This window comes from Mustela nivalis (genome assembly GCF_964662115.1).
Source record: "Mustela nivalis genome assembly, chromosome: 17".
Taxonomy (NCBI): Eukaryota; Metazoa; Chordata; class Mammalia; order Carnivora; family Mustelidae; genus Mustela; species Mustela nivalis.
This window is the reverse complement of record NC_139036.1, coordinates 31276395-31291272: the sequence shown is the minus strand read 5'-3', so window position 1 is coordinate 31291272 and position 14878 is coordinate 31276395. Positions and strand designations below refer to the sequence as shown.

Genomic DNA, 14878 nt, shown 5'->3' with positions numbered 1-14878 from the left:
AGCTCCCTGTGGAACGGGGCTGTGGAGTTCGGGACTTCTGTGACCCTGGTTAGCCCTGCGAGAGCTTCTTTGCCCTACAAAGGCTGGGCTTAATTTTCAGATGCAGGGAACCGACACTTGAATGAAAACACACAGTTTTACCCAAGAATCTGAAGAACAAAGTGTTCACCAGATTCAGAGTCTGAGATGGAATTTGCATGGTACCCACGCGCACATCCATTCTCCCTCGTCATTCTGCTTTGCCTTTAACCAGCACATGAGCCACGTTGCTGGGGCTTGACTTTTCCATCTGTAGAATGGGGATGTTGGGCAGTCAGGCTTATAGAATCCTGCCCAGCACTAGCATTCTTAACATCTTCCCTGGACTGTCTCCACCTTGGGGCTCCCAGACATGGGAGAGCTTCTGTAAATGAGTCAGTGCTCTTGGGCAGTGAAGATGACTCATGTGTGTCACCAAAGGGGGAATCTGAGCTCTTTGCAGGAACGTGGTATTGGCGAGAGCTGACTTAATTTCTCTGGGCGTCTCTCCTACCCATTGAAGACTCTCCAGAGCCACGTCCTACCTTTCCATGCATTTGTCAGGAGGAGAAACATGTTTAGTTATTGTGTGTGTGTGTGTGTGTGTGTGGTGTGTGTGTGTGTGTTTAAAGATTTTACTTATTTATTTGGCAGAGAGAAACACAGTGAGAGAGGGAACATTAGCAGGGGGAGTAGGAGAGGAAGAAGCAGGCTTCCCGCCGAGCAAGGAGCCAGATGTGGGGCTCGATCCCAGGACCCTGGGATCATGACCTGAGCTGAAGGCAGACACTTAATGACTGAGCCACCCAGGAACCCCATAGTTATTGTTGTTTTACTGTGTGACAACTATTATCTTTAGGACAGAGCTCCTAGAGCTAAGTTCTCCCCATCAGTCTCATTCTTCAAAGTACTTTCTCTTTTCTAATACCTCTGCCTTCTGCTTTCAACACACACACACATGCAGACACATGCACATTCATCTGCTTTATCCTGTTTTATAAAAATACAACCAGCGGCCCCACTCTGAGTGACCCTTTCAGATGCAAACACATTTTTTAAAAGGGATTTTTTTGAAACTTCAAAAAAAAAAAAAAGCAGCTCTTTGGTCAGAAGCAGGAAGGTGGGGTGTTCTGGGCAGCTCTGGTTAGCAGCTGGCTTTGGCCAGTTCTTATGGGTAAACAGCAATTTTCCAAACTGGAATGGTTGTTGGGGTTTTCTTTGTGGAGCCAGGAGGTGTGGAGAGCAGTGGTGTTTAGTTAAATTACGGGTCTAGATGCAGAATGTGCAGCCGTGATTTGTGAGACCCTGAACCTTCCCAATCCCCTGATGTGTGCGCACACACACACACACACACACACACCCCACTTCCCAGAGTGCCGCCCTAGACTATAAAAGGAAGGGCAAGGGCGTCTGTTCGGAGTGTTTGGAGAGGTGGCTGTCCGCAAGGGTGCTGGGCTCTTGGTGGGTATCTAGTGTCTTAAAGAGTGGAAAGCATTTGCACGAAGTGTTTTCTACAACCCCTCCACCAAAAACTCCATGCAAAGGACATTTAAGCTTATTTTCCTAATGGATTTTGGATGGAGCCTTCTCTGGAACAGATGGATGGCTCTTCCCATTTGGGGGCACGGTGGGGACCGCCTGGGGCTGCCTGAGCCTTTTGGTGTGCAGTGGCCAGCTTCCCTTGCTTTGTGTGGTTAAGTGCTATATGGGCGTGAGGGCTGTGGGTCAGGAAACAGTTACCCAAAGGGCCTGGCGCAGGAAGAAAACACAGGTGGCTCTCTCCACTGTGGGTGGAGAGGACTTTTTATAACACAAAGCACTGTGGAGTCGGGGACCAGCGGTAACGTGTCCTGCTTGCTGTTTCCGAGGTCAGAAGAGGGTTTAAGCTCTGGGGATGCTGGGCAATTCCTGGGGCAAGTAGCAGCCGAGATGGAAGGTTTGGGACTAGAGACTTCCCCCAGACTCACACACATACGTACGCATGCGCACAGAAATGGACACAGAAAATTTGATAGTATTGATAAGAATTTGAGGACCTCCAGTGAGCCCCACTGGGAGCCTGGACGTGACAGCTAGCCCTGCCCCTGTCCTGTCCTCGCCAGCAGCCCTGGAGGTGGAAGGAAACAGGGTAGAACGTGTGATTCTAGAGCCTTGTCTGCCTGCCTCCCGTATCCCTCTTCAGAATGCAAGTCATCAAGCCCTGCACCGTCCATCTAGCGGTGATAGCATCAGGATTCCCAAAGTAACCCTTCCCACCCATTTCCTCCAGTGTGCCCCTGGTGTGTAGAGCCCTGTTGCCCTCTGGCCTTGCTCTCCTCTCTCAAAGCCAGGACACTGTTGGGCAGCTAACTGAGTGTTGCACATCTTCCCACTGGCCTTCTCGTGTCTGGAAGTTTTTTTTTTTTTTTTAAAGATTTTATTTATTTATTTGACAGACAGAGATCACAAGCAGGCACAGAGGCAGGCAGAGAGAGAGGAAGGGAAGCAGGCTCCCCGCTAAGCAGAGAGCCCGATGGGGGCCTCGATCTCAGGACCCTGGGATCATGACCTGAACCGAAGGCAGAGGCTTAACCCACTGAGCCACCCAGGTGCCCATGTCTGGAAGGTTTTGATTAAACCAGTTTCCTTTTAGTGTTTGCCGAAGAGTGGGATCACTGTATCTGAGCCCGTTCCTGGAGAGGATGTTTTAGTAAGCTGGGCTCTTCAGCATAGTGTCTGGAGCCTGGGATTTCTCATCCTTCTAAAAAAAAAAAAAAAAAAAAAAGTACTTTACAGACTTTTTGGGGACTGTGTAGATTTATGGCTGGCTGTCTGCCCCAGTGTTTAAGCTCTGGCTTGATAGGTTTATGGCTGTTGAGCAACTGTAGAGAGTTGTAAGGGGGGGGTCTTTCCATTTAACCAGTTACTGGGGAATGAACATTCTGTTGAGTTCTGTTATCTGGGACGAAGACACGTTACTCATTTAAGTGCCTGGGTCCATGTGAACATTTAGAATATAAATAGGGTCTGCTCTATACCCACCTGTCTCTAAAACAATGTATAAATGGCACCATAGGGTTCATCTTATAGAATGCTGCTCCAGAGTTTCTTTAAGTTGAGAATTCCACTAATGCATGTTTGTGGATCACAGTAGCATGTCTTTATAGATATTTAATTACTTGGCTGGGTTTAAAAAAAAAAAAAGGAGTGAGAAATCTGAAATGAAACTATTGGGAGTCTTTGCCCATCTGAAATCATGTAGAGATGCAGGAAAGTGGTTTTGAAATTACAGTGGAAGAGAACGGGGCACCCAGACTAGATTTATCAAAGATTTTTGTGTGAAATACCTTTCTGTCACACATTTATTCTGAGCTTGAAGGATGAATGTAGTAATTGACTTTGGATTCGGTTACGGTGACCACTTACCTAGCATCTGCCTGGTGTCCTGCTAGACACTTTGGCATATGTTGTTTAATTTAGTCCTAATAGGAGCCTAGCGTGGTAGGCTAATTATTATATCTCCATTTTATAGTGGATTAAATTCTACATTGTATTGGAATGTAGACTCTAACACCTAGCACTTAACGTATCTGTTGAATGAATGCCATTAGGAAAGTTAGGGTAGTAAAATTTGGCAGTCAAGGGAGTGTCGGGAGAGATTGAAATCTGGAGAGGGACTGGTGGAGTTTCATGGGAAGGTGACCTTGTCCTCCAGAGGGACTTACGGAAGGGCTGAGAAGGGAGATGGACAATAAGGAGCAGAATAAGATGCCCACTGGTTAATGAGAGGTTCTTGGAGTTGGCACTGTAGATGCTGGTGTGATTTTTGTAGCATGTTCCCACGTCCATGATCTCAATCTCCTCTCCCATTCATCTGAAAAGAGACGAAAAGTGGTAGATCACAGCTTTAAACACATGTGTAATCACTGCATGCCTCTCAGAGCCCATAGGAAGTGTGCAGAATTGCTAGCACAATGTCCTAGTAAAATCATGCAGCAAGCCTCTAGGTGGGGCTCCGTCAGTGGGCTGTGGTGGCACGTGTCCCTCCCGGAAGCTGCCAAGCCAAAGCCGGAGCTCCTTGAAGTCTGGGAGCCTCTTTCTGTTCACGGCCATCGTGAGTCCTGATTGATGGGAGTTGGGGGTTAGTTGGGACCGATGCACCCATCTGGGACTGTGCAGTGCAGAGCATGGGGCCGGACCTCAGGGCAGCGCTCCTCAGCACAGCCCACCGGTCCCCACCCAGGGGCTCTCAGCCAGGGTGCTCCTCGGAGAGGTGGCTTGGTCACCACTCTGTTCCCTCAGCCAGGGTGTCTCAGCCTGGGGGACAGTGGGGATCCTGACAGCCACAGCCCCTGTATTTAGGCCTCCCACATCGAATTGTCATGGACACAAATGACATTGTGTGTGTGTGTGTGTGTGTGTGTGTGTGTGTGTGTGTGTGTGTCTAACATTCTCGGCTTCATCTTATTCACTTACTTTTGGGATTTCAGTCATGCTTTTATTTACATGTTCTCATAAAACATTTCCCCTCAGTTTTACTGAGGTGTGAATTGACAAAATTATGAGATATTTAAAGTGTACAAACATTATGATTTGCTAGATACGTACTTCGTGACAGTTTCTCTTGTCAGGTTAAGACTTTGGGCTTTTATTATGTGCAGCCAAATAGGTAAGACCCTGTTCTTATTTAACATTTAAATAAAATTTTTCTTAGTAGCACATTAAAAAACAAACAAACAAACAAACACCCAAACTGAAACACACACACAGCCTAGACTCAGTGTTCAGAATAAGATTTATTTTCTTGTTTCACTTTTGGCTCCCACCCAGGATGTTCGTTTCTGTCTCTGAACTGTTTGTGTCATTTGCTTTGGAACTGTTGGGATTCTGAAACTTGACCACAGCCATTCATTCTTCCCATTGGAGAAGACACTGGGGTCCCACTGGGGTGGGATTCTCTGTGCCTGGCGCATACTTGGCATTGTGGAGGGAGGAAACCGAGAGGAATCAGGAACTCAGTGTCTGGGGAGGAAGTAAGAAAGACAGGATCATCCATGACTTCTGCACTGGGTGGGAAGAAGTGGGTGCCAGGACAGGCTGGTGGGTACGGTGTTAGGGTTTCAGAAGAGGGGGGGACAGCTTCTGGACGTGGCTACGGCATAGATAGCTGGTGTTTTGGGAGAAGGTCGTTGGATCTTGAGGGATGGTTACGACTTGGTGTGGGAGATCTAGGCACAGAGAGGCATTCTCAGGAGAAGGGCTTGTATGGATGAAGGGGCGGATCCTGGGGGCTTAGCGGGGCTTGCCTGAGTGTAGAGTGAGTCAGGGCGAATGGTGAGGAATCAAAAGGGGAAGGAGAATGAGGTCCGAGCTCGAAGGGTGGCCCCTGTGGGCAGGGCTGGTGTCTGTCAGCTCAGTGTAGACAGCCCATCCATATATTTGCATGATGTGTGAGTTTCTTTTTCCTCCTTTCCTTTCCTTTCCTTTCCTTTCCTTTCCTTTCCTTTCCTTTCCTTTCCTTTCCTTTCCTTTCCTTTCCTTTCCTTTCCTTCCTTCTTTCTTTCTTTCTTTCTTTTTTAAAAAAGATTTATTTATTTGACAGAGAGAGAGAGAGATACTACAAGCAGGCAGAGAGGCAGGCAGAAGACGGGGGCAGGGGGGAAAGCAGGCTCCCCGCTGAGCAGAGAGCCCAATGCAGGGCTCGATCCCAGGACCCTGAGATCATGACCTGAGCCGAAGGCAGAGGCTTAACCCACTGAGCCACCCAAGCGCCCATGTGTGAGTTTCTTATTGACAAATTTTATGGTACTTTCTGGGCAGCAGATTTTTATGCACATGATTCTGTTCTGTTCACATCTCTTAGGTTTAAAATAGCTTTGATGTGCCACTTTTCTCTTTGTGCCAGAAATCAGAATGAACCTGTGTATGGTGGCTGAGAGGTTCTGAAGTCCGCTCTGTGTCTGTATGAAACCCAGGCTTGCAGGTTGTGGCCTGAAGGCCCGAGATCTCCAGCGTGGCTGTCTCCAGCGCTCTGAGATGTCTAAAAGGCCCACGCTGTACAGCTCGAATTTATCTGAAATTGCCTTCCTAGAGGAACGTGGAGAGCGGCTTGTTTCCGCGCCTTCGTGAGCATTGCTTCAGATAACCTGGTTAACCCGTGTCCTCCTCTTGTCATTTCTTGCAGATGGTCACGAGAACAAAGAAAATATTTGTAGGGGGATTATCTGCGAACACGGTGGTGGAAGACGTGAAGCAGTACTTCGAACAGTTCGGCAAGGTAAGCGGCACGTGGGGCTGGTGGCCGCCGCGGCCCCTCCGTCTGCCGCAGCTGCGTCCTCAAGAACCTTGTCCTTGCACAACCTTGTCCTTGCCCTGGGTCGTCAAGATCTAAGTGAAATCTGTCAGGAGTTGCTGTGGGAGTCCAGCTTGTGGTCGGCGTGGTGCCGCACGTGCCTGCAGGAGCAGACAGAGTGGCCTTTCAGTGTGATGTCGCTGGCGTTTGCTGGCCATGTGGGGTCTGGGCTGGGAGCCGGTGGTGCTGGTGGCAGCGGCTGGGGAGGGACGTGGGGCTGTGACTCATAGGACAGGAGCTCCCGCAGAAGCTGCTAGAGGGCTGTGAGTCGGTGCTGGGCGGCATTCTGTGCCTTTCTGGGAAGAACATTAAGAGAGGAGGCTCCCTGGGGTCCTGTGCTGTTCAGCCTTCCCCTGTCAGATGCCCAAGGAGACTCGGGGAAGATGCCGGGCCTGTACCTGTCAGTGTGTGGGAAACAGGAGTAAAATGATCCCCTGGGCTCTGTTGCTGAACCAGCCTGGGAGCAACACAGAATACATCCCATCAGCCAGGAACCGGAGTGGGAATATGTAGGGGGACAGACACAGTCAGCGGATGGACAGACAGGATATGCCACTGTGGGCAACGTGCTTAATTCAGCCTCTCTCTAACTGGTGAGGAGCTGGTGCCTTGGAAAGCAGGGTTCCTCTGATGGCTGCATGGTCCCTGACTCTGACAGGGCAGCTTGGGGCGGGGAGACTGGCCTTTTGGGCCTTGTGTGGTACCCCTCCTCTGGCTGCCGTGTCCCAGGAGGCTGGCAGCTGGTTGGCCGCGGTGGCCCTCTGCTTCCTGTCTTCAAGTCGCTGTAGATGTTGTCCTGGGAGTCCAGGTCCAGGTGTGTGAAGGTCCCCCTTGCACAGGTCCGCATCCCTGCTGCTGTCGGGCTGATATGGTGGCGGTGGGGGGGAGGGGGTGGGATCAGATGACACTGCACCTGTTCTGAGCTCTGTCACTCATGTCACCCCTGGTGACAGCTATTTTGCTGGGCCTGGGTGGTACTGGCACTGCTGCCCGCTGCCTGGCCTGAAGCCTCTGTGCTTTTATTTGTTTGCTCAAGATGATGGGCAGCTCAGACCTCATCCCTGGGTGTGTCGAGTTGTAAGCCGTGATGAGGGCCATGATCACTATGTAGCTTCAAAACGGAGATTTTTCCCATCTGTGGTCATCTCCAATTTCTGTATGGATGGAAGACATGCAACAAAGAGAGACCAGGCTCCTCCAGCCGGGCTTGGCATTCAGCATGGCACTTCACTGCCCTTCCGGGTCGCTTAGGAAAAACGCCCTCCCCATGGCACTGTCTTGCATTGCCAGTTGGGGGTGATTCATTCTGGCTGTTTTTGCAGAACTGCTTAGTATGTCGGTGACCATGTACTTCTCTTTAAGACTCGCTCAAAGCACGGGTAGGGGCATGGGGGGTTTGGTCCCCCACCCAGCCCCACCCTGCCTGTGGGGAGAGACTGGAAATAAGGCCCAGCTTGTGTCATGGAAGGCTGGCAAGTGTGAGCCCCCTTGCTACAGTTCTGCCTCTTAAACAAGGCCAGGAGCAAACATGAGGTGGGGTTTCTTTTCTGAGCCATAAACTGGAATCTTGTGGTCCTGTTTGTGGGTATCAGGGAAGTTGGGCTGTTAGAATATTTCGGACAGGCTGGCATCTGCCGGACCTGTGCTTGCTCCCACCTCCATGCTTCTGTCTATTTGTCCCTCGTTCTCCCTTTCTCTTTCTGTCTTTTTCCATAAGCACTTACAGCTGGGAGCCGGTGAGCCAACCGTGGGAAGCTCTGCCAGCTTCGGCGGGGCCCAGGGCTGCAGCCATCCTGGCCCCGAGAAGAGTTGTCTCCTTGTCAGGGAGATAGTCACAGCCGGTCTTCCCTGGTGTGGCCTGCGCTGGGGCTGAAGCTGCTCGGTTAATTTAGCAGTAACATTTGTAGATTCCAGCAGGACGTGTAAACTTATCAGAAGTTTTATTAAAGGACTAAGGAGGCTTTTGAATGTATCAAAACCATAATACACTTCTTAGGGCTTGTTTTGTGCATGTGCTCGGTGCGTTGTCTGGTTCTGTCTTCAGAGGGCTTATTCCTCCTTGTGCTGGTGGATGGTGTCATGTCTGTGCCCCTTTGGCAGGGCCCACCACCTCTCAGGATTCTGGTGTAATTCACTTGGAACCAGAGCCATCAAAAGAGAGGAAACGTGGGGCGCCTGAGTGGCTCAGTGGGTTAAATCCTCTGCCTTCGGCTCAGGTCATGGTCTCAGGGTCCTGGGATCAAGCCCCGCATCAGGCTTTTTGCTCAGTGGGGAGCCTGCTTCCCTCTCTGTCTCTCTTTGCCTCTCTGCCTACTTGTGATCTCTGTCAAATGAATTAAAAAAAAAAAAAAAAAAAAAGAGAGACGCGCTGTGAAGCCCTAAGGCAGTCTCAGCCCAGTGACGCATCAGCAGACTGCCTCTAGGCTTCAGCAGTTTATATTCTGGTTGAAGAAAACGGAACGCACACACCCCTGTGTCACCTAGACTCACGTACTTGTATACATTCTCATCTGGAAAGTCGTTGGGGGCCCTTTTTGGTTGGTTAACAGCGAGTTAGCAAGGGGGAATTTTATTAGTGACTACGTACTGCGTGAAGTCCAGGGCCGGGCCATTGATTTGTATTATCTCATTTAATTCTTCTCCAGGAGGCTGGTGGGGGTCTTGCATTGTTTTTGCAGCATGTTAAATGGAGTCTAGGTGGGATTGAATCTTTGACTTGGGGGTCAACCCCTTCCCCCACTGTGAAAGGTAGAGCTGGATGCAGGCTTCCCTTCCAGGCTTGCCTGATACCAGAATCTGAACTCTGGGCCCTGTGGCAGCCCCGGATCAGTCTACACAATGGGCTTAGGGTGGGGAGGGTGCAAAAGAAAGGAAGAGACTGTGTTGGTCCACAGGCCAGGTCAGTGCTAGGAATAGACATAGATTGCCTCATTTCATCTGCATGGCGGATTTGGGTGTCATCCGGCCCTTTGACAGAGGTGAGCATTATGGGTTAGGGAGGTTAAGTCTCAAGGGAGGTCACCCAGGTAAGGCAGGATAACAGCTAGAATTCAAACCCTACTTCCTCTTCCTCCACTTCCAGAACTTTCCATCCTTCCAAGCCCCATTCGGGGTTTGCCACCCGTGTTGGAGGTTTCCCTCGCTGTCATTCCTCTCTCCTCTCACTCTCCCCATTGTGCCTGAGGTGGCAGCTGCTTCAGCTGTTTATTTCAGGTGGCAATCAAGATGGGTAAAACTGCTATCATGGGGCTGAGCGAAGGGAGTTTAAATATGTCATTACTGTAAGTGGAGTGGGTGCAGAATGACACACCGAGAACTTTAAATAACTCAAATTGGAGGTTTGTAAACCCTTTTGTGCTTTTCAACCCACCTTCCTCCCAGAAACTTACCCCCACCCCCCTGGTTAGGGATGCCATTACTTTTTTATATTTAAGATGAGATTATGAAGTGTGGCCATTGGCATAAGGGTTCTGCTCACTTGGATGGCCACCCTTGCCCCTTTGGATAGCTGTTCTGATGCTGTCATTAGAGGAAGGTATGGTAGACGTATTCCAAGCTCTCGTGCTGGGCCTGACTGTGCAGTGACACCACTGTGACCCCTCAACAGGCTACATCTTTCCTGGCCTTGCATTCTCCTCTAAGGGAAGGAATTGGAAAAGGTTGTAAAGGGTCAGATAGTAAACATTTTTGGCTTTATGGAGCGTATGGTCTCCATCATAACTGTCTGCTTTTGTATGGAGGAAGCAGCTATGGCATAGCCATAATTAGATGTGGCTGTGTTCCATAAAACTTTATTTATAAATACAGGTGGTGGGCCACATTTGTCCTGGGGGCCATGATTTGCCAGCCCTTGGACTAGGTTATTTCTGAAGTTGGTTTCAAGCTTGCAAATTCAATAATCTAAAAAGTACGTTTAAACATACAGGGGCACCTGGGTGGCCCATTCGGTTCGGCGTCTGCTTTTGGCTCAGGTCATGATCCCAGGGTCCTGGGATTGAGCCCCACATTGGGCTCCCTGCTCAGCAGGGAGTCTGCTTCTCCCTCTCCCTCTGCCCCTCCCCCTGCTCATACATGATTTCTCTCTCTTGTCTCTCTCAAATAAATAAATAAAATCTTCAAAAAAAAAATAAACTTGGATAGGTGGATATATGGATAGATGGGTACCTAAGGTATCCATAGACCTTAACCAGAACAAGATATTATCAATAGTAGTAGGCATGATATAATAAGTGAAACCGTGCTAACAGTGGTAGAGTTAGTTTCTGGACTGCATGATGCTGGAACAGCGAAGGGATTCTCTATTTGGAAAAAGCTGCTATTTATAAACCAGAATCTTCATCCTATGAGTAAGATCCAGGGACCCGTAGAGTATTTCCAACTCCTTATTCCATGTGCTAGATCTGAGTTAATGAAGACTCAGACTTTGTGAAGTTCAGATTTTACTATGAAGATTCTTTTGCTGTGAGTTGGTGTTTCTGACTTGGAGGGATGCGTGGTTTGTGCTGAGCTTTTTGGTGCATTTTAAAGTCCGATTCTCAGGACCGTCCAGCAGGACGGGTGGACTGTCCATCATGTAGATGACCGGAACTGATGTGGAGGGAAGGTCCTGAGTCGTCCAAGATCACACAAGCCCATTCTGGGGAGGGCCCAGACAGTCGTTCATTTTTGTACCATCAGGCCTCTTTTCACTGTTTATAAAAACCTCATCTCCTACTTCACCATGTAGCAGCCCCTACACTCCGAGGGAGCCGGTTTTGTTCATTTGTCAAGAATGTCGATGTGCAGGAATTTATTTCGGCACGTCAGGTTCCCTAGCGGACGTTATCGGTGCTCACAATTTTCATACGTCCAGGAATGATGTACGCAGACCATTCCAGAAAGTGGCACGAGAGTGATGCTCTGGTAGGCACGTACAGACCCAGACAGCCGATCGGAGGGTTTGCCACCTTGCTCCCCGCATCGCCATCCGGAAGAGCCCAGCTTGGTAATTAACAAGCACTGGGATCAAAGAAGCTCCGTGTGCGTGGGCTTCCTCCTTCTCCCCTTTCGGCCCCTCCTTAAAAGTACCGGTTTCTTAAATTCTCACTTATAGGATTTGGGAGATCAAACAGAGGCCTTTAAACTTAATGAATTCTCGGCTTCGTCCCGGATGGAGCAGTTCTGCACCTTTCAGCTGTTCACCTCGATGACAGGGCTGTTCAGTGCCGAGCTCACTAGGTAATTCTCACTTTATAGAACTCCTGTGAAAGCAAAGCAGCCCGCATCTGGAGGCTTCCAATTATACTTCACATGGTGAACTGTGTAATTAGTTTGGAAGACTTGCGCTCAGTCGTTGGTTTATCCTAATCGGCTTTGGCTTTCCCCACCAACAAAGTGAGCTTATTTTGCTAAGCTGAAACGACTCTGCACCCTTTGTTCCAGCCTTTTATTGTCTCATTCCTTTCATTCTGTTTTACTGCCAAAGTTCTGTTTCATTAGGCCTACAAGTCATTTCCAATTCAGTGGGCTGCTACAATCCGGCCTTTATCACTGGCTGCCCTGGTTCCCATGTCCCTTCTGGGCCAGTGCCCGAGTTTGCGGTTTGACATGAGGGCTTTAACCCCTTCCTGGGCCAGCCCCTCGCTGTGGTGGCTGGCAGGAGGAGGCCTTCAAGGAAACGGGGTCTGGAGAATTAGAGCTCTTTAGGTCCCATCAAAGGGAGCTCCCATGGAAGTGAGGTGGAAAGAGTCCTCTGAAGTCCTTTTGTTGGAGTGGGTTTGTGTGGGGGCCTCCAAACGTGAACTTGAGCTACAGAGAATGGTGCTGGAAGGCTTCTGGAGGAAAGAAAAAAATTGAAAATAAGAATGAATTGGCGTTTTAATATGGTGGGATCTTTTCATGTATCCAGCCCGGGTGTGGGATGATTGGAGGGTGCGCAGGAAGGACGTGTTTGACACCAATGACTTCCTCGCTCCGGGTTGTATGTGCAGGTGGGGTGCTTGGGGCCGCTGCCCAGATTGTCCTTTTGATACTGCGTGTGAGAGGAGAGGAAGCTCTAGCATAAAAATATTAGAAAGCCTTTGAAATTTGAAAGGCAAACGTTTCGGGAGAAAATAAATAAGCAACTTTGCCGTGTTCCTGACGGTGGACTGTGATTCTGAGGTGACGTTTTATCGCTTCCAAATGTGTGTTGTAGATAAATGGGGCTCCGTGCGGTGTGTGGTTTGCTCAGACCAGGCCTGGAAAACAAAAGTTCCCGTGTGTCCTTTGTGGGCACCAAAGCTCCCAGGAGGCGTTTGTCTTCTGAAGTGGTTTGTCCAGGTGGACTGACTGGAAAGTGGCCAGCGTGTCCACGCCTCGCCTGTCTTCTGCTCGCCTTTGCTCTGGAAAGCCTTGATGTTCCTCAGACCTTCTTGAGTTACAGCTGTGGAGTGGACCAGGAAGGGTCCCCGTTGCTCTTCCCTCCCTGGCTGGCCATGCTGAAGGCTACTTTTGTGTTCAATTTTCTTCCTGTAATAACCCAGAACAAGGCCAACACTGTCCTCATGTTTTATTAATTCTCTGTCTGGTTTGTGTCAGTCTCTCCCTTCGGAAGTGTGTCATGGGGGGGGGGGGACTTTATTTGCCCTCTGACCCCTGGCAGAGCTGCTGAGTGCAAAGAGCCTCAGTTAGCCAGAACCTCCCTTGTCTGTCTGCCTCAGCTTCCCAGACCAGGTGGCAGCAAGCAGACAAGCAGTACCCACAGGTAATGTGATCTCTGGGCTTTGCAGGTAAAGCCTCCTACCACACAAAACAGCTTTTGTGTTTTCCTGATGAACTTTTTCCTCCATAGACCAATTTCTGCTACAGCCAGTGGAGTGAGGCATTCAGAAATTGAGCATTCCAGCCTCACCATCTGACTTCTAAATCCAACCTTTTCTTTTCTTTCCTTTCCTCCCTTCCCCTCCCCTTCCCTCCCCTCCTGCTTAAAAAAAGAAGGACTCCTGAAATAGTAGGTTTCTAGGAAAACTTCACATTTACTTTTTAGTGTATAAAATACAGCCAGCTGTTTGTTGGGCAAGTGCAGCAGACATTATTATTGCTCTGTTAACAATGTTTTTAAAATATACAAATAGCAAAACAGGATGCCTTCTGGGTAGCAAGCTGGGAAAACTTTGAGATTATGCTAATCAAATTCCATGCGTCACATGCCTGGTAGGTAGAGGAACCAGGCCTAAACTTTCTGGCGTGGCTGTTTAACTGTGCTTTCCTAGGATGGTGTAGTTCGATTTAATTTTCTAGCCGGGCCACCCCCCCCTGCCCCGCCCCCAGAAGCAGAAGGCCCAGGAAGGGGGAGGCCCCCAGGCAGGAAGGAGTTAATGAGCCTGAGGGGGTTGATGGGGAAGGGGTATTAAGTACTCCCACCCGCTCACCTTCTCAGAGCCCTCCCGGCAGGCTCTGAAGACGGCACTCACAATGGAGTTGTTAGCATGAGAAAGAAAGCCTTTCTCCCCCTGGACGGACTTCAGTGGGAACTGCAAGTGTCTGAGAAATCATGGTTCAAGCTTGTGCCAGTGGGTGCAAGGAGTGGTTCTTAGGGAAGAGAAAGCTCAGTTCATTTAGACTTGGCATAGAAATGGAATTCCATTGTTTGGTGGAGTGAACATTGATATGGAGACTCCTACCCACCCCCTACCCCGTGGATTGGATACCCCATTACATGGGTCGTGTATGCTTTTCTGTTCTTTCTTTTTGGTCTCCTCCCCCTCCCCTTTTGTCCTCTGAGAATTAGTCTCTCTGTAGAAGGGCCGGATCCGTCAAGTTACCACCCTCTAAATTTTTACAGCTCTGTATATTCAGACTAGGTATTTGTGAATTAGCGCAAAGTGGTCTGCCAATCGGGGCTTTATTTACATTCGAAGCCATAAGAGGGAGAGCCCCAGAAAAATGTTAATATGCAGGAAGAGGCAGAAGGGTTGAGTTTCTGACTGTTGCTAACCTCACCACTGCCTTTAAAACCAATCATGAGGCACACGGCTGATATTTAATAGCTTTTAGCTGATTATTTTTCTTCTCCTCCTCTTTCTTTTCTATCCAAGTTGACCTGGGTGTACTTGAGCGGAAATGAAGTCATCCAAATGCTGAATTAGAATAATCACAGGCCTCCAAGAATGAAATGGAAGCAGAGATTAAATGGTAGAGGGGAAAGCTGGCATTAATAAGCACCAGGAAAACTTTGCATAAAATAAATAGGAGATTTGATAGATTGAATTTGTATATCCCGTTTCCATTTTCCTCACTGGGAGCTGTCCTCCTAGAGTGGAGTCCCTGGCAAAGAGGGATTTGTTTCGCCACAAGTCCACGTACCTTCCGCTGCCCGGGTGATGGTTCCTCTTCGTGAGGCGTTTGTGTTGAGACCAGGACGTCTCCGGGATCGAAGCATCTGAGTGAAGGGGCCGTTACCAGGAAGGGTTGGGTGATTACTTGTTACCCATGCAGGGTCGGGTGGGGGGTGGGCAGGAGGCAGCGCGCTGCAGGCAAACAATGAATGGTATAGACAGATTCCCGATT

The 14878-nt window shown here is 49.3% G+C and overlaps 1 protein-coding gene across 13 annotated transcripts in view; it reads left to right on the top strand.

The window, feature by feature from the left end:
* MSI2 (musashi RNA binding protein 2) overlaps positions 1-14878 on the top strand; it is a 386889-nt gene that overhangs the window by 126062 nt on the left and 245949 nt on the right. For all 13 annotated transcript variants that reach the window (XR_014304654.1, XR_014304655.1, XM_082706012.1 and 10 more), the window contains exon 6: positions 6182-6274. Coding sequence is in view for 11 of the 13 variants with exons in the window: in XM_082706012.1 (XP_082562138.1) it covers positions 6182-6274 (93 nt within the window). In the remaining 2 variants the exon portion in view is untranslated. The remainder of the gene's footprint in view (positions 1-6181; positions 6275-14878) is intronic.